Source organism: Typopeltis vanoorti, chromosome 15, assembly GCF_054136105.1.
Source record: "Typopeltis vanoorti isolate ZY-2024b chromosome 15, IOZ_Tvanoo_1.0, whole genome shotgun sequence".
NCBI lineage: Eukaryota > Metazoa > Arthropoda > Arachnida > Uropygi > Thelyphonidae > Typopeltis > Typopeltis vanoorti.
Window position 1 is genome coordinate 31118810 of NC_143563.1, and position 20079 is coordinate 31138888.

The window sequence follows — 20079 nt, forward strand, 5'->3', positions numbered from 1 at the left end:
TATTGTTGAAAACTGTCCTCGTTTCTGCTAGGAAAGTGCATTAAAAATCATAAGTGTGTTCATCTCAAGCTGAGCACTTTATTTTCTGATAAATTACATACAATATGTAATGCTTGCTTTTGTGTAAAAAATTATTTTTATAGTAATGGCCACAAACTGCAACGAAATGGAAAAACCAACATTGAAAACAAAATTAATTTCTCTCGAAGAAAAATATTCAAAATCTTGGATCGGTTGAAAAATGCAGAAAAACCAGTTTTTGCAGGGACTGAATTTAAATGAATCAACAATTCGAACAATCAAACAAAATGAACATAAAATGCGAGAAAGTGTTTATTACTAGGTCAGCAATAAGTGCAAAGCGCGTTGCTCGTGCGCGCGATATTCTAATAGAAAAATGGAGAAATCTCTAATGATTTCGATAGAAGATTGCACCTCAAAAGAAAATTCCTACGGATGGAAATCTTATTAAACAAAAAAACTCTCAAAGTTTATAAAAACATTTATAGTGCAGACCAAGTGTTCAATGCAGATGAATCAGGGTCATATTGGAAAAAAGTGCAAAAACGCACCTATATTTCGAAAAATGAAAGATCAGCTCCTGGATTCAAAGTTTCCAAAGATAGAATTACTCTACTGTTTTGTAGTAATGCATCAGGTGATTAATTACATGACAAAACCAGTGTTTATTAACCAATCCTCAAATTCTCGTGCTATGAAAGATTAAAATATGCACTATTTTATTTTGCCTAAAACATTTATGCATTATGTGCAATGAAGTTTAAGTACAATTTGTAATTTTTATACTATGTATTTGTTTCATAGTTTGTTTTCTTAACTTACATGAATTACCTGAATTAAATAAAAATATATTTTTTGTTGGATATATCATTGTTGTTTACATAATAAAAAAAAATAAAAACGATTTCGGAACATAACCCTACTTTTTCTATGTGATCTGAGACTCACATAACACGATTTATATATAACGCAGCGTTTCTGCCTAACCTAACATCCCGTTATACGAGACGAGGATTACCTGTACATAGTTTTAAATGCTCAGTAATACATTATTCCGCTAATCAGACTTCAATCACGCCTCTCATTCCCTGAATAACAAGAGCAAGCGTAAATTTCATGACCAGCATTCGCCCCTGCCATCTAGGTCTTTATTCCATTGTTCTGACACTGGAAAAGTTTGGCTAACTTTCCTCCAGTCTGTAAGTAAACTAACTGAAATGGTCAATATTTATATTGTGTATAGAACAAAATAAGTAACCCCCCATATAAAGGATCATTTAGAAAACTGTTGGTAGCTATTTAAACAGCTTTCACTGCATTTCAATAACACACACGATCCATAATTTGTAAGTCTCTTACTGTGCATTCTCCTCACACCAGGATGGACAAATGGGAATATCGGAGAACAAAGCATTCTGGACCATAATCAGTCTCATCTCGTCTCTTGATAGTCAACTTGCTAACAATGACAAGGATAATGACTAAAGAAAGAATTTGTAGTGGAATTATTAGTGAATTTTCTTTAAAATAGCATTCCTAGACTCTGACAATTCTCATTTCATTACATTTTACATCATCCTCATCAAATTCCTGATATATACCCTCAAGAGGTGTACAGGATCTGATAGTAATACATGAAAAATTTACATCATTACTAACTTCCTATCTACAATTTTCCTCCAAATCAGTCTTTTACCTGTTAAGACTTCAACATTATCAGATCTTATATTTCAATCTTCTAAGGCACTTTTTTACTGTATCAATCCACCTATATCTTGGTTTTCCTCCTGCCAACATGGCAGAGAAGACTTTTTTGCTAATCTTTCCTCTCCCATTCTTCTTAAGTGACCATACCACTTTATGCATTCCTGGATGCTGACAATGTCAATTTCTTTTCTAATATATCCTCGTTTTTAATGATATTGCCACCGATCACTCCTCTAATCTTCCTCAGGAGACTCATATCTGCGATCTCTAGTCTTTGGGAAAGTGTTTTACTTCTGACCCAGCTCTCAGATCCATAAGTTAAAACTGGTTTGAACACTGTCTTGTATACAGCTAATTCAGTGTTTTGACTAATTTCTCTCTTATTCCATATAAATTCATTCAGTTGACTTCCTACCATACCAGCTTTGTTGATTCTGTTGTCTATTTCCATATTTAATTTACCATCTTCACTAAAAATCGTGCCTAAGTAACTAAAATGTTTTACTTGTTCTATAGGTTCTCCATTCACAATGCAGTCGATATTTTCAATGCTTCTGCCTATTTTCATGGTCTTTTTTTAATGCTGACCTTCATACCATATCTATTACAGCAGTTATTCACTTAGTCAGGGAATCTTGCAGCAGATTTATTTAGAAGTATAACATCTGCATAAAGCTGAGTTGTCTCCAATTTTGATATCTAGTTTAATAACACTTGAATTCATAATGCGATCCATATAGATAACAGAGGGGATAATGTATATCCTTGTCTCCTATACTTCCTTCAATTCTAATGCTGACAACTCAAACACTCAGTATTCCTTGATAATATAATGCCCCATTGACAGCATACAACTGTAGTGTTTTGAATAGCTTTTCTCTTGGCACCTTTTCATATGCCTTTTCCAGATCTACAAAACCTAAATAGAGATCCTTGTTATATATCCCCATGATTTCTCAATTCTCTCTCATGAAAGTGAAAATCTGAACCTGATAGTCTCTATTTGGCCTGAATCCAGCTTGTTCTTTATCAAGCTTCTCTTTCACAATCCTTCTGAACTGTTTCTTAAGTACACTTGCATAAATCTTACCAAGACCACTCAGTAGGGAAATACCTCTAATTCTCACATTGTTTTATTTCCCTTTTTATATATTGGTACTATGAGAGAGCTCTACTCCAATCATCTGGAATTCGTCCCTTTGTCCAGGCCTTCTGAACTATGCAGTGCAGTATGCAATGTGAATACATAATAAACATGATCATTAAATGAGAAACCTATGCAGTTGTATATACACTCATGAGCAGTTGAATTAAGAGATACCTGCCATGTTGGCGAAATAGTGCTGTGGTAGCCCTGGCGAATGGAATAGTGCCACGTGGCACCTGACAGGGATGTTGTCAGACCTTGTATTGATCGTCTGAGTAATAGTCGAGCACAGAATGGGGAAGACTCGAGATCTCAGCGAATTTGATCGCAGTCAGAGCCAGACGTATGGGGGCACTCCATCTCCGAAGTCATGCAGGCACTGGGCTTTTCACGGGCCACTGTGTACCATGAGTACACTGAATCTGGTAAAACCACAGCCGCCAGAGAAAACTGCTGTGGTGCACAATGCGTCGATGACAGGGGACGCCATCAGCTAGCTCGGATGGCAACAGCGAATAGACGGGCCAGTGCCGCAGCTCACTTGCCAATTCAATGCTGGATGACGTGTGAGCAGCCACACCATCCAGAACTATCTCCTCGCTATGGGTACAGAAGCCACCACCCGACTAGGTTACTACTGCTCACCGCACGTCACAAGACACAATGATTAGCATGGGTGCAGGAACACCGCCACTGGACCCTTGATGCATGGAAAAAGGTCATCTGGACCGATGAGTAGAGGTACACAACTGATGGCAGGGTATGAGTGCATCACCAAGCACATGAAGCGATGGATCCCTCGTGCCAGCAGGGTGCAGTTCAGGCTGGCGGTATCCTCGTATGGGGACTGTTTACATGGGATGAAATGGGTCCCCTAGTATATTTACCATCTTCCCTCACCGGCGAACGATATAGGACCTGCTGCCAGATCATGTGCACCCATTCCTGCACCTACAGCAAGACAATGCACTGACCCACCACTCCCAAACTGTGGTGAGTGAGTGTTTATCTCTGGACCCTGCTCCAACCAATCTCCATGCATTGTGGGAGGCTATGCAGCAGTCATGGATCAATTTGGCTTCCCAACGCTTCCAGTGCTTTGTGGAGTCCATGCCATGCTGCATCGCCACCACCATCAAGGCGAAAATGGGTGCTACCAGCTATCTTTAATTCAACTGCTCATGAGTTTATATAAACATCGCTTACACAACATATATGCAAAATACTTGGTCACATGCTCTAGGCACCTTAAGAATGCTGCAGCTCATTCAAAAGTGTCGATCACAATGGGAAGCACAAAGAAATCTTTCGAAGTTCGATCAAGAGCTTAAATGTGGGTGCCTGTTTGATGGGCCAAGATTTTGAAAACAGAACTGACTGGTTTCTCAAAGGTGAAATATCCAGACTGTTTAATCAGCAAAAAATAACTCGCATTGCTTGGCTAAGAGTTGTAATTGGTCCTAAAACATTTTGTCAAGAACAAGGTCACCTGAGAAGGCTTGTATGGACAAATTAGAGCTTTCTGTGTGCTGCAATTGACCAAAGCATATCTCACCGAACTATGTGCAGGGAATCAAAGAGCATGCATGCCCGTACATAAAATGTTTCTAATTCAGTGGCCAATATGCATACAATCAAAACACCAACCTTCAACTAATTTGCAAATAGAAACCTATCACAGAAAAAGTGGTTACTTTTTCTAACCCTTCTAAAATCAAGTGCAAACTCCAGTACTAACTGTTTGCACTTGAAAAAAAAAAAGTTAATGGTTGCTCACAAAACATGCATCCCAAGTATGCAGCGATTCTTCAAGGTTACACTAAGACTTGTAAAAAAAAAACCCTCATATTTACAATTGATAGTAATCAGTTTATTATAATAAAATAATAATAAATAATTTTATATGTCTGTATCAAAAATTAAGTGCTCAACTTTTAATGATAAACACCTAGAACAAAAATGATATTAAAGCAACTGATACAACCACAAGAAAGAAAATATATCTTAAACCCTTTTAACCCCCCATGTTTCATCAAACTGTAATTTGTTCTTTTAGGTTATATAAGACATCAGAGATTTAAGAAATTTGAAGACACAGAGCCTTTGTAAGTTTTTTGTACTGCAAGAAAAGTCTGTAACTGAGATTTACAAAACTTGGTGAGACTTTAGAGGACTGTGTCCTAGCATATCCAACAGTGGCCAGATGGGTGACCAAGTTAAAAACTGGGAATCCAGAGACAAGTATGCTCAAGGTGAGGAAGACCTTCCACAGCAATAACATCAAGGCAGTACACGCCATGATTGCAAAGACTTCTGGGGATATCCAGGGATCAAGTTGGGATCATTATCCACCAACATATGGAAACGTAGATCTCAGTGAAGTAGGTCCCCCAAACGTTTGAATGCTGACCAAAAGAGAATGTGTGCTGTCATCTCAATGGCTTTTGGTTCATATTTTGACTGTTGATGAAACATGTCCAAACAGTCAATGGAGCGGAGATGCAAAAAGGTTCTCCATCACCAAAGAAGTTCCATACCCAACAGTCAGCGGGGAAGGTTCTTGCCATTGTGTTTTTGGAATATGGATGGTGTAATCCTTACCAAGTATCTCAAAAACAGTGAAACTGTTACAGCAGCAGTTTGTTCAACAGCTCTGAAGGAATTGGGCTTTCACGTCGGTCTGCCTCACCGACTCAATTTGCCAGACCTGACGCCATCTGACTATTTCCTATTTCAAAATTTAAAGAAACACTTGAAAGGAACAAAATTTACCACAAATGAAGTCGTATCTCAGGACTGCTTTGTGCAACAAAAGGAAAAGGCTTTTTATCTCAGGACTGCTAATGATTCAGTAGCATTGTAACAAACGTATGACACTTCGTAAGGAATATGTAGAATAATGTGCAAGTTACGTGGTTCCACCTAATTCCTTCATGGTGACTCAATTTTTCAACACCTTCATATTTCACTATAAAAAGCTACATAAACAATTTCTGAATTCATTCAGTAGCATGAATAATTAAGTATATAATAATATACTTTTATCAAAATTAAAAAAAAAAAAAAATGCCATCAAATGTTATGAGTTACAGAAGGGCTAGTTCAGTAGAATGTATTCCCCATAAGCATTTGTTTTGAAATAGAGACATCAAATGGATAATATGAATAAAGATATTTCTATCAACCATTATCCATGATTGAGGAAAGACACTTGGAACGTATAGGGCTTAAAACACTCATCCAATCACCTGTGCAGGGTTGATTTTATAACTCTGAAGAAACCCTTTAGTTGATGGTTACCAATAATATATGCAATATATTTTTGAACTTTCATTTTGTATATCTGTTCCAAAACTGAAGCAGTGTTGAGTCTAGTGAAATTAAAGTTCCCAGAGGTTAAAGCTGGAAGCTTATTTAACTGTTCATCCAGATGCTGATTCTGGAAACTAAATGATTGATAAGAGATCTATCATCTTCCCCTCCCTGTGTAAAAGCTTATGATGCTATAAAAATTTCAAAAAATTCATTATGAAATTAAAGGAGTTCTTTTTTAAATATAATTTCTGTATTTGGAAATTTAACTGGGAGGCTCACTTTTGTGCAACACTGCTAGTAATGCTGCACATAAGTGAATTCATTCCATTTCATTTATATTTCAATTCAATAATGAAAGATTTAGTATTTTGAACATTTATGTTTACAAACAAACAGATTCTCAAATGTTTTATTTTGCTATTAATTGATTTTTATGTTACATATTTTAACCCTTCTTCTTAGACACACCAACTGTTCTGCCTCTCCTACCAGTAGTCTTTGTATGCTGTCCTCTTACACGTAATCTATAAAATAGAAATAGATTATGGATAACATTTCAGTTACAATAAAGAAGCATATTAGTTGCATATGTTAACTTTTTTTAATGTCAAAGTAAATTTTTTTGAAATAACATTTTAATTTCAAAGACAGGGGAAGAGGAGAGGCTCTGGAACTGTCGACCTGGATGAGAGGTGGAAACTTTACTACTCTGGTGTGTAGTAGAGTTTCCACCCCTCAGGTGGGTGTGGGGATACTCACAAGCCCCCAGCTGTCACTATTGCTGAGTGGATCCCATTGGGGGGATATCTGTTAAGGCTCCAGATGAAAAACCACTACTTGGCTGTGGTGCAAGCCTATGCACCTAATCTGGAGTCGAAATACTCTGCCTTCTTAGATGAAGTGGATGCTGCTTTTGACAGGGTGGCAGACATGGAATCAGTCCTGCTAATGGGTGACCTTCAATGCACATGTTATAACAGATGACCACACATGGAGGGGGTGGTTGAAAGGAACAGAGATCCTGACATTAATGTGAATGGGTTGAAATTATTGGACTTCTGCTGTACAAACTTGTCCATAAGTATACCTAGTACAGGGACACACTTGAACAAAGGTCCCTGATTGACTTCTTTATAGTCTCAGGAGACCTATTTTCCTCAGTGCTGGACGTTCGTGTGAGGAGAGGGGGAAGAACTCAACTGACGACCACCTAGTTGTCTGCAATGTATGACTACAGAAACCAAACACTACCATCAATGCTGGCGGACCTAAGCAGCTATACAGTGTGAAATGGGAGGCATTGGAAAATGAGGCTGTGAGAAGGAATTTCAGATAACAATCTCATTCAGGTTCAGAGATTCCCAGACACTGCAGATGTTGAGGAGGAGTGACAGCTGTCACTGCCTCTGCACTCTCATGCTGTAGCAAAAAACGACTCGGTGTGGCGACGGGCAGTGAGAAAAGGACACCTCGGTGGAACTTAGAGGTCCAAAAAGCTGTCCGTGTAAAAAAGGAGGCCTACATAACATGGCTTAGGGTCAAGTCACCTGAGATGCGTTTCCGGCACACCGATGCACAAAAAGCTGCTGCAGCAGTAAAGACAACAAAACAAAGGGCTTGGGAATTCTTTGGAGAAACATTAGACTCATCCTATGCAAATACAAACAAGGTATTCTGGCAGACCATCTGCCACCTTCAAGAGGAAATCGTGCACAGCAAGGGCAATAAAGGCCTTTGATGGTTCACTTTTAACAACCGAGAAGGATATCCTCCACAGATGGAGGGAATACTTTGAGCCTCTTAACCCAGGTGGCTTGGCAGCTGTGGACATCCAAGAGGTGCAGATCAAGGCGATGACTAGTCTCACAGCAGAAGAAGTCCATTTAGCAATAAAATCGCTAAAATTGGGCAGGGCTGCTGGTGATGATGAAATTCCGCCTGAAATTGAGACCGTGTTCTCTGGCTGACTTGAGTGCATGAGGCTGGTTGGATAGCTGGGTGAACACCAAAGCAGTGGCAGACAGGCATAATAATACTAGTCTTCAAGAAGGGAGACCAGAGAGATTGCAGCAACTATTGTGGCATATCTCTACTCAGCCTGCCTGGGAAAATACATGCTAGGTGCTTTGAAAGAAGGTGCAGGAGCATAACTGAGTCAAAGTTCCAAGAAGAACAATGTGGCTTTCGTCCTGGTAGAAGCACAACTGACCAAATCTTCACTTCTTTGAGAAATCTTGGGAATATGCCAAGAATGTCTACATGTTTTGCAGACTTGGAGAAGGTATATGACCAGGTTCCTCAGGATAAGCTTTGGCAAGTAGTACAGGAGTATGGAGTGGATTGCCAACTTAGCTGTCATCAAGTCCCTGTATGAATGCCTGGAGTTTTGTGTCAGGGTAAACACAGCACAAAGTCTGAACTTTTCACAGTCTCTGTCAAGGGTGTGTTCTGTCACCCCTCCTTTTCATAATATTTATGGACTGGATTGATAGGCACAGCTAAGGCAGTGAGTGTGTCAGAAATGGAAGATGTAGCACTGATGTCTGCTTTTTGCAGATGACCTAGTTCTGCTTAGCTCTGCCACAGATGAGTTAAAGAGGACCCTGGATAGGTTTGTAGCTGTTCGTGCAGAAGTTGGGATGAAGATCAGTGTGGCCAAAACTGAAACATTTGTGGTCTGAAGACAACCATCTACATATGAGTGGAGTCCCACTGAGGCAGGTGGAGAAGTTTAAATACCTTGGTTCCACATTCACAAGTGATGGAAAGTGGGAGGAAGAGCTAGATACTCAAATTGGCTCAGCAAGTGCAGTTGTAGGAGCTTGGCTGTTCAGTAGTACTGAAGTGGGAGTTAAGCCAGAAGGCAAAGATGGCTGTCTCATTACAGTCTGTGTCACCATCCTCACTTATGGTCATGAGAGCTGGGTAATGACCAAAACAATGCAGACACGAATCAAAGTGGCTGAAATGAGGTTCCTTCAAGGGGTTGTGGGGCTAACAAGACTCGACAGGGTCAGAAACTCTGCATTTCGGGAAACCCAAAATACTCAACCGCTGCTTCTCCGTGTTGAAAACACACGTACAATAGTACGGGCACCTGGTCAGATGCCACAAGAGAGGGTTCCCCAGCAGGCCCTCTTTGCCAAGCCGGGGGGGGGGGGGGGGGGGGGGCATGTGACAGGCCAAGGACTCACTGGATAGATTATATCCAAAACCTTGGGTGGACACGTCTGGGAGTACCACTAGAATGCCTGAGCTTGGTGGTGGAGGATCGTGACCATCGGAAGTCACTCCTGCAGCTGCTGTCCCCACAACCCAATTAGGAAAGGTGGGTCTTGAAGATGGATAACATTTTAATCAAATGTTCTTTCAATAATTTTTGTTCCTTGGAATATTATTTATTTTATCGTTTTCTCCAAATTTTTCCATAACATTTCTGTAGGTTCGATTTCAGAAATATTTTGGATTTTAATTATTTTTTTATGCCACTAGGGACAAATTCTTGTCTATGACTGATTGGCTTTGATAAGAATATAACAGATGAATATTAATAAATAGACAATTTCTGGAGACTATTAAAATAGAAATGGAGGAAAGAGTACTGTAAAAAGGAATTAGATGTTAAAGGTGCCATGAAAACTGAAGACAGATTCCATGCTACATATGCGTCAATAATATTCATTTTATTCTATATAAATATTTTAGATGCCTGGAGTAATTTGAAAGACTGCTAAATGAAACAAGTTGCAACAACATGGTAAAAAAACATTCAAGAGGAATGCAATCAGGTAGAAAAGCTATCAAAAACCCGACAGGTGGAAAGGCAGCTGGAATAGATGATATTCAACCAGAAATGCTCAAATATGGAAGCACAGAAGTTTTACAGTAGCTATAATGCATAACTCAAAAGGCTTGGTCAGAGAGTCAAATTCCAGATTATTGGAATAGAGCTCTCATACTAGGTATAAAAAGAGAAAATTTGAAAGCGAGAATGACAGCAATTTTAATAGTGTTCTTGGTAAGATTTATGCAAGTATATATACTCTAGAAATGACTAAGAAAAATTATGGAAAAGAAGCTTTTGAGAAGAACAAGGCAGGTCCAGGCCAAATAAAGGCTGTCTAAATCAGATTTCCTTTATTTGAATAGTTGGTTAGTTTGCATTATGCCTTTAAACAAAAATTTTATGATACCTGCATATGCAACCATAAAACCCAGTGGAAAATCTGAAAATTTATATAGAACAATAAACATCACAAAAAGATAGTACATGTTGCAGTATAACAAAATTAGTCAAAAATCAACAAACATTTGTAATGCATTTCCTATTAGGTGTAATAAACATATTAAAAAAAAAATGCCAAATCAGCATTCTGTAAATAAAATTGATGATTATGCTCCACATCTAAGTATTTTACTCACCTAAAAATTCTCATGTCATGGATGAGTAGATATGCATTATTTGCATTTAAGCATTAATGAAAAACAGAGCTATCAGAATTATAGAAATGCCATATGGACTAAGTATCAAGAAAAAAGCCTAATATAGTTCAGATCCTTTTTAAATAACAGATGTAACATTCAAGCAACTTCTTGAACAAAAGGAATTTCAAGTACAGTAAACCCTTGCCGAGTGCGGATTTGCACATGCGCTTTATCTTAATTGTTTCAATTTAATTTGTCCAACGCTAGAATTTCATTCATACGCGGTACGTTGCAGAGCATCGGCCGGCAACCCTGCTTGGCGCTGCCCGCTAGCTGAGTGACCCAGGCCGAGTTGCGATCATTTCACTCACGTTAGCAGAGCTGTAATCACGTCTTTATCAGTGTTTATCCTCTTCTCCTTTTGCATTTGTATTTCTTTCAATTTCAAAAATTCAATATGACATCTAAGAGGAAGAATGAAGATGATAAAGCAGCAAAAAGATGCAAAGTTTTGACATTACCTCAGGAAATTGAAATTTTAGATAAGTTAAAAAATGGTACACATGTTTCATCGCTTGCAAGAGAAATAGCTATAAACGAATCAAGCATAAGAGCAATATGAGAGAATAAAGAAAAGATCATCTGTTAAAGAAGTCAAACATTACTTAAACAGCAAAACCTGTGCTTTAAAGTTCTCTTAATTCTCGATAATGCTCCAGGACACAATGCTGAAGCCATCACAACATTGCATCCAAATGTAGGTTTTATTCATCCCACTTCCTTAATCCAACCAATGGATCATAAAAACATTCAAAGCCTATTATATCAGGCATGTTTACACGTCTGCAAATAAAGCACTAGATGAAGGAAAGCATGACAGGCAAATGGCATTTTGGAAGCGATTCAACATAAGCCACTGCATAGAAATGATTAAACTCGCATGGGAACAAGTGAATTCATCAACATTGAATGCTTGCTGGCATCAGCTCTGGCCAGAAGTTGTCAATGATTTTAAAGGATTTCCATTGACTGAAAATGAAGCCAAAGAAATCGTACAAATTGCAAAAGCAATTGGCGGCAAAGGATTTTCAGATATGGAAGAAGGAGAAGTCAAAGAATTAATCGAGAATGACGAATTGGATGATCTTGTAACACCAGCCGACAGTGAAAGCAGCTATAGTGAAGAAGAATATGAAGCGCCTTTAACTTACAAGAAGTTAAACGAATTGTTAAAAAAAGGCACAGGAACTGTCTGATTTTGCAATGGAGATTGACCCAAATTTAGAAAGAAGAGGACACTCTATGAAAAGCATTGAAAAACTCTATGCTCCTTTAACTTTTAAAGAGTTGCGTCAGTCATTGTTCCAAGCAAAAATCACTAGCTTTTTAAAAAAATAATTGTATCATGTACCTACTTATTAAGCAGTAATAAAAATCCTTTCAATTAACATGTTTCATTTTTCCCTTTTAATTACAACAATATTTAGGTTAGTTTAAATTATACATACATACCTTCTTAATTTGAACTATACCTAATGCATTTTTTTCCATAGAAAGTTAAGATTTAAGACATTGCAGTGCGTGCAATGTATTAATGACGTAACCCCCGCGTTTGGCAAGGGTTTACTGTATTGCACATTGGCAAATTTCAAAATTGTAATGAAAAATATCACTTGTCTGTTTCTATGGTTCTACTAATGAAACCAATCATGAAGTAGAGAAACCAAGTCAGTGAAACTAACACAATTTGTTTTAGACCTAAGAGTAGAAATGTATCACAGACCTACAGAAATGTTATTGAAAAATTTGGAGAAAAAAGATAAGACTAATAATAATGGTAATGACTTGCTGGATTTCTGCTCAGAACATCAATTAGTCATTAACCTACAATCTATTGTAGGTTAATGACTAATTGAGGTAGAATTGTAGGTAGATTCCAAAGATGTGCACAAATTGATGATAACCCACCAAAAATAAAATCATGATACATTATTATGATTTTAGAATACAATGTTCTAATAAAGATTATGTAAAAAAGTGCTTTCATAATCTTTTCAAGAAATATTAAAATAAAGAACTGTAAATTATGCTGATGTAAAAGAGTGAAAAATTAAGCAAATTTTTGATCACAAACTTTGCCTTCTCATAAATCAGTTCTATCAATACATTTTGTCTCTTGACACATTTTATTCCACTTTTTTTTTTTTTTTTTTTATATTTAGTGCTACCAGAAAAATTTCTCATATGACAAAACTCACCATTTGTGATAACTGGAAACAAAAAAAAAACTACTACATATTTAAAGTGTGGCTTAAAAACATGTAGTTTGAGTAAAGAAGTGGATTGCACATTTGTTTATTATTTATTTTATGGTGCAACATCTTGTGCTTTATTGCTTTACTTCCCACTATGTCATAGTCAACATGAAATTGTGCTTGCTGCAATTGGGGGGGGGGGGGGAGAATTCCAGATGCCTGGGAAAATCAGTTAAGTAGATTTGACTGCAAATGTTTTTAATGTGTTTCAAAAAAGAAGAAAATTTGTGGTAAGGTCAATGTCATAAGTATTAGAACATTAAGCAGACATCAGTGTATCATATTGTGAAGATGTAAATATTTTTAAAAGGAATCGAAATTATTATAGAAAAAAATTGTTTAAAAACAGGAACCATAAAACCCAGTGGAAAATCTGAAAATTTATACAGAACAATAAACATCAACCATAAAAATGAAGCTAGCATTATACCAACCAGCAGTTGAAACAAATTTTAACATATGGATCAGAGAGATGGGTTAAAAATACAAAATTACTGGAGACAAGATAAGTTCCAATGAAAAGTAAGAGTCAACACATGGCAACACCAGCAGAACCATAAAAATTCTAATGACATTACTTTAGTTATCAAATATAAAAGAGCTCTTTAAACATCACCCATGAAGCAGTCCTTACAAAAATAAACAATTTTGGCATGCATTTTGTATTTCAAGTGAATATCTATAAATGTGAAATTTGAATTGAAACTTGATTAATGTTCATTCAGCTACATCACTAGATACCACAAAATTTCGTGTCATTCCTATCTGGTCTTAAACAGGATTTTAAAGTGGTTCACCTCATCTGAAATATCGTTTAAGAACTTGATGAATTATTAAATGATAATTAGCAGTTTATGGCATGTTATTAATTATTGAAGTCTACTGATTTTAAAATTAATAACTTAGTTAAAAGAAAGTATAAGATGCTTGCCATACAAAACTATAACAGAAAAAATATAATCTAGCACTCCATTCCTAGGAAATATATATGAAGATAATATCATTCAGATGGCTAACAGCTTCTTGAACTTCATTCTAAATTGGTTTGAAAAGTTCAGCAGGTCATCTGTTGCAATCTCTCTCTCTCTCTCTCTCATATATCCCCCCCCCCCACCCTCAAGTGGTCCATAATTTACTTCCCTCCATGCACTGAACTTTAAGAATTAATAGCTGGCAATACTGAAATAACAACTAAACATCATAATGAGATAAAGTTGGGGAGAAAACTGTAGCTGATGTCAGTAAGTGGTAGGAAACAGAATAGAAAGGATTGGAAAAAAACTATTAAAAGTAAAAAAACATGAAAAATGTACATGAAAGCAACAGGAAACATAAGAGAACAGTATGAAAGAAAGTGATGAACAGCTACTGTGTATTAATCAGCAGAGGAAGAACTGATGCATTGGTATAAACAAGTTAACTTCCTAATTGAACAAATCTAATATCTAATTAGATCTATCCATTACTGTTTCCATTTGTACTTTTCATGTCGTAAATCCTCTGCAACATCAGCAAGGTTTGATTTCTCATCATTTTTGTTTAATGACCTTAACTACAGTGTTCTTCCCTAATTTATCCTCTTCAGTAGAAAATCACTGTTTTGGTTATGTTGGGTATTTATAAACTTCTGTCTTGTTTTTCAAGCAGCAGTTCTCCATGCTGGTTTATCTTGGGTTTCTCTCCACTCAGCTCAGTCCCCCCCCCCCCATTTTGTTAACAAAACTGACTTTAATGTCTTTACAGCTGATTCACAGTATGAATTTGATTTAGACAATGCAAACACCAAACACAAAAAAATTGTTATTTATTGAAATAATGCAATATGAAACAAATTTCTATGCAAAGGGAAAAAAAAAGTTGTCCTTTATGTCTAGTTTTAATGTAAAAAATGAACTGTTTGCAAGAGTGAGCTTAAAATAATGTTGCTTCTAATGAACACAAACCGGGTCTTTACCAGTTATTGCGCATCATTTCACTATGATGAAATGATTTGCTGTGTGCATTTAATGTGATCAAAGCTTTATTTTTTTATAAAGAAAGGCTTTTATAGCAATTTCACACAACATGTATTAATAAAAAATATTTAATAACTGCAAATGAATGATACATACCCCCAATAATGACGAAGACCTCTATGTGCACGGATCTTCTTCAAGCGTTCCAAATCTTCACGAAGTTTATTTTCCAGTGCATTAGAAGTTACCTGACTATATTTTCCATCCTTAATGTCTTTCTGACGATTCAAAAACCAATCAGGAATTTTGTACTGACGAGGATTTGACATAATGGTTACCAACTTCTCTACCTGCAATAAAAACATTTAAGTACGGACTTCAAATAAACAATTGAACTTGTATATCATTCCTCTAATCACTACATCAGTGCAGTTTATCTAATAGTCACTATAGTACTACACAGAAATCTAAATAGCATTAGTGTGTACAAAAAAGGCAAGAATTTTGAGTAATAATCAGAAGTGCAAAGATCATGTTTTAATCTCTACTTTTATTACTATTAAAGCATTTCTGAATTTGTCATAAGGTCTTTATAAGCTTATAAAGCTAAAACTGGTTATTAGTAATATTAAAACATTAATATAAAGAGAAAAGTCACAGATTTTGACCGCATTCCTAAGAAGCAGGCACATAACTATTGCTTTCACAGCATCCAAACAACTAGGATCCCTTTCAAAAGGAGTTACTTCACCTCAGAATAGTTATTAACTCTGTACTAATCAAATCCACCCAACTATTGAATATATTTTGCTATCTGGGGTGAAGCTCTTAACTTATTTATCCTTTTTACTGTTGCTTTCTAGAACAGTCCTCCCAAGGAATATAATCCACAGCTCTTCAAACTAAATGTGAAGTTCCTTCCTGCCCATATTCAGTATCAAGAGCTCCCTAGAATTACTTGGCTCAATACAGAAGAAAGCAATTAGGCCGATTAATGACCCATCTCACCAATTCACTCCACCCACTATAACTAGCATACAATTTCTGCTTCTTGCATTTTCTACAAAATGCTTCCATTCAATGTTCATCCAAAGTGGCACCAATAATTCCTTCATTCTTTGTTATATCTACTGAAACACATGCAGCAGCTTCTCAACACCACTTCACATCCACAGAACTTATTTATCCTTTTTACTGTTGCATTCTAGAACAGTCCTATAAGGAATATAATCCACAGCTCTTCAAACTAAATGTTAAGTTCCTTCCTGCCCATATTCAATATCAACTGTACTTAGTAACAACCAGTCCATGTCCTGAGCAGAAATCCAACAGGCATTTGCCATTTTTAATAGCTTTCTCTTTTCCCCAAAATATTTTTGCATGTGTGACAATCATTTCCTATTCTGCTATTTAGATCCCCAAAAGGACCAACTTTTCCTTTTTTTGTGTCAGTTGCTTTCTCTAAAGCCTAAAAAAATTCCTCTACTTTTACCTTAGTAGAACATTCTATTTTGTGTGAGACCATAGGCATTAAATAAGTCTCATTGTTTATTTCCCCCATTTCTGATATTTGCCCACATCACTCTACTTGATATTGCCTGCCAGTCAGGAATATTAGTCTTCTATTTTGTGTTCAGTACTATGGCTACACCTTCTTTTTCCTTGATTGTCATCACCCGAATATAACATTTTGTATTTATTGCTCAGAAAAATCTCACCAGATTGTCTTTTTTTTTTGTTTCATACACTGCTATTATGTCAATCTGGAACTTATCCAATTCCCCTGCTATCTCCATTTTTTTTTTGACATTCAGGCTTCTTATGGTTGACAGCACTGATCTAGAACTCTGTTGAGTTGGGATGTGTTTCAGGATTTGTTCCAGTAGCTGACTTTTCACTGTTTACCAGGTTCCCTGGCGAAAACAATGTTGGGCCTCGTTTAACTAGGCAACACTCCAGTGGGCATGAAATTATGTCACAAATTCTCTTCTTTCTTGTCCTTATTTACAATTCTCACATAGCTCATTAAGGTGAAAATATGCTGGCTCCCATATTTACACCTTTTAGTAATTCAGATATACAAACCAAATGTAGCATTCTCCATATTGCTGGCAACCTCCGTTTGTCCCAAACCCAGCTTGTTCTCCAAGCTTCGTGTCCAACATGTTTTGTACCCTTAATATGAATTATTATTACTTTGTGGTAATTGTCAGCCTAGTTGGTCAAGTGGGTAAACTGTAGACTAAAATACACAAACATTACTGAATAAAAAATGCTCGAGAACAGGAACCAAACCCTCAAGATTCAGTGGCAAATCCTGAAGAAAACATTGATTCAGCCAGAGAGGCACGTGGTGAGAGTGTCTGCAAGGATAGAAAAACGAGAACTCCATGGTGGATACAGGAAGTTAAAGAGGCAGTGAAGGAAAAGAAGTCGACTAGAAATGTTCAAGTATGGAGGTATAAGTCTTACAGTGGCTGCACTGCATAATTCAGAAGTCCTGGACACAGGGACGAATTCCAGATGATTGCAGTAGAGCTCACATAATACCCATATATATATATAAAAAAAAAAATAAAAAAAACTGAATGTGAGATTACAGAGGTATTTCCCTACTGAGTGTTCCTGATAAGATTTATGCAAGCATAATTAAGAAACGATTGAGGATTGTGGAAGGGAAGTTTTTTGAAGAATAAGCTGGATTCAGGCCAAATACAGGATGTCAGGATCTGATTTTCACTTTATGACAAATAGTTGAGAAATCAAGAGATTATAACAAAGATCTGTAAGTTTTGTAGGTCTGGAAAAGGCATGTGACAAGGTGCCAAGAGAAAAGCTATTCAAAACGCTACAGTTATATGATGTCAATGGGGCATCATATCAAGCAATACTTAGTCTCCGAGTTGTAAGTCGGCAGTTAGAATTGAAGTACAGGAAAATGGTTTAATGTTAAATCTGGTGTCAAACAAGGATGTACATTATCTCCTCTGTTATTCATTATCTATATGGATTGCATTATGAAGGAAAGTGGTATTATACCCAATATCAAAATTGGAGGTGTTAATATCAGCTCTTTACTCTTTACTCTAAGAAGCCTGAATGGCAAAGAAATGGAGCTAGCTGAGGAATTAGATAAGTACCAGATCGACATAATAGGGGTGACTGAAACAAAAAAAGACCAAAACTGGTGAGATCTTTCTAAGCAATAAATACAAAATGTTATATTCAGGCAATGACAATCAAGGAAAAGAAGGAGTAGCCATAGTATTCAACACAAAATACGAGGCTAATCTTCTTGAATGGCAGTCAGTCTCAAGTAGAGTAATGTGGGCAAATATGAGAATGGGGAACTGGACAATGAGACTTATTTGTGCCTATGGTCCCACAGAAGGTTCTACTAAGGTAGAAGTGGAGGAATTTTTTGACGCTCTAGAAAAAGCAACTGACACAATGAAAAAGGAAAAGTTGGTCCTTGTAGGGGATCTAAATAGCAGAGTAGGAAATGATTGTGAGACATACAAAAATATTTTGGGAAAATTTGGAGAAAAGAGCAAAGCTAATAATAATGGCAAATATCTGTTGGATTTCTGCTCAGGACATGGACTGGTTATTACTAACACCATGTTCCAACATAAAAATGTGCACAAATTCACATGGAGAGAAGAGGCTAGGAATAAGAAAAGTCTCATTGACTATGTTACTGTTGATAGTGATGTTTTCTCCCTGGTGCAGGACACCAGAGTGTACAGAGGATTTGAAATTGGAAGTGATCACTATTTAGTCTTGAGCAGCATAAAATTGAATTTCATATTGAAAAGAATAACATGTAAGAAAGTTTTAAAGCGAATAAAAGTTGAGCAGCTCTCAGATGTAAACTGTAGACTAAAATACAGAAATATTATTGAAAAGAAAATGAAAGAGTTTGAGAACAGGAATCAAACCTTGGAGATTCAGTGGCAAACTCTGAAGGAAACATTGATTGATTCTGCCAGAGAGGCATGTAGTGAGGTTGTGTGCAAAGATAAAAAAATCAGAACTCCCTGGTGGACACAGGAAGTTAAAGAGGCAGTGAAGGAAAAGAAGACAGCATATCAAAAGTTCCTGGCAAATAAGTCAGCTTTTACTCTTACAGAATACAGAGACAAATGTAAGAAAGCTAAACAGTGTGTAAAACTAGCTAAACAAAAGTCATGGGAGGACTTTGGCAAGAATATAGAAAATAAATATCAAGAAGGTGGCAAAATATTCTGGAGGTTGTTGAAGAAGCTTAGGAATGGAGGAAAGAGTGCTGTAAAAGGAATTAGAGATGATAAAGGTGAAATGAAAACAGGAGAAAAAGATATCCTTGAAGTATGGAGTAATTACTTTGAAAAACTGCTAAATGAAACAAGCAGTGATGACAGCACAGTGATAAAAAACACTGACCAGACATGCAGTCAGGAATACATATCCATACTTGAAGTAGAAAAAGCCATCAAAGGCTTGAAATGTGGAAAGGCAGCAGGGGTAGATGATATTCGACCAGAAATGCTGAAGTATGGTGGTATAAGAGTCTTACAGTGGCTGCACTGCACAGTTCAGAAAGCCTGGACAGAGGGACGAATTCCCGATGATTGGAGTAGAGCTCTCATAGTACCCATATATAAAAAGGGAAATAAAACTGAATGTGAGAATTACAGAGGTATTTCCCTACTGAGTGTTCCTGACAAGATCTATGCAAGTATACTTGAGAAACGGTTGAGAAGAATTGTGAAAGAAAAGCTTGGTGAAGAACAAGCTGGATTCAGGCCAAATAGAGGCTGTCAGGATCAGATCTTCACTTTACGACAAATAGTCGAGAAAGCATGGGAATATAACAAAGATCTGTATTTAAGTTTTGTCGATTTGGAAAAGGCATATGACAAGATGCCAAGAGAGAAGCTATTCAATACGCTGCAGTTATATGGTGTCAATGGGGCATTATATCAAGCAATACTTAGTCTTTATTTGAGTTGTGAGTCAGCAGTTAGAATTGAAGGAAGTACAGGAAGATGGTTTAATGTTAAATCTGGTGTGAGACAAGGATGTACATTATCCCCTCTGTTATTCATTATCTATATGGATCACACTATGAAGGAATGTGGTATTAAACCTGATATCAAAATTGGAGATGTTAATGTCAGCTCTTTGCTTTATGCGGATGATGTTATACTTG

At 36.8% G+C, this 20079-nt stretch overlaps 1 protein-coding gene across 1 annotated transcript in view; it reads right to left on the reverse strand.

The window, feature by feature from the left end:
• Positions 1 to 6581: 6581 nt before the first annotated feature.
• RpS18 (ribosomal protein S18) overlaps positions 6582 to 20079 on the reverse strand; it is a 30995-nt gene continuing 17497 nt past the window's right edge. Inside the window, exons 4-5 of the mRNA XM_090405119.1 lie at positions 15042 to 15235; positions 6582 to 6714 (exon numbers count right to left, since the gene is read on the reverse strand). Coding sequence (XP_090261245.1) covers positions 6636 to 6714; positions 15042 to 15235 — 273 coding nt within the window. The 3' untranslated portion in view covers positions 6582 to 6635. The remainder of the gene's footprint in view (positions 6715 to 15041; positions 15236 to 20079) is intronic.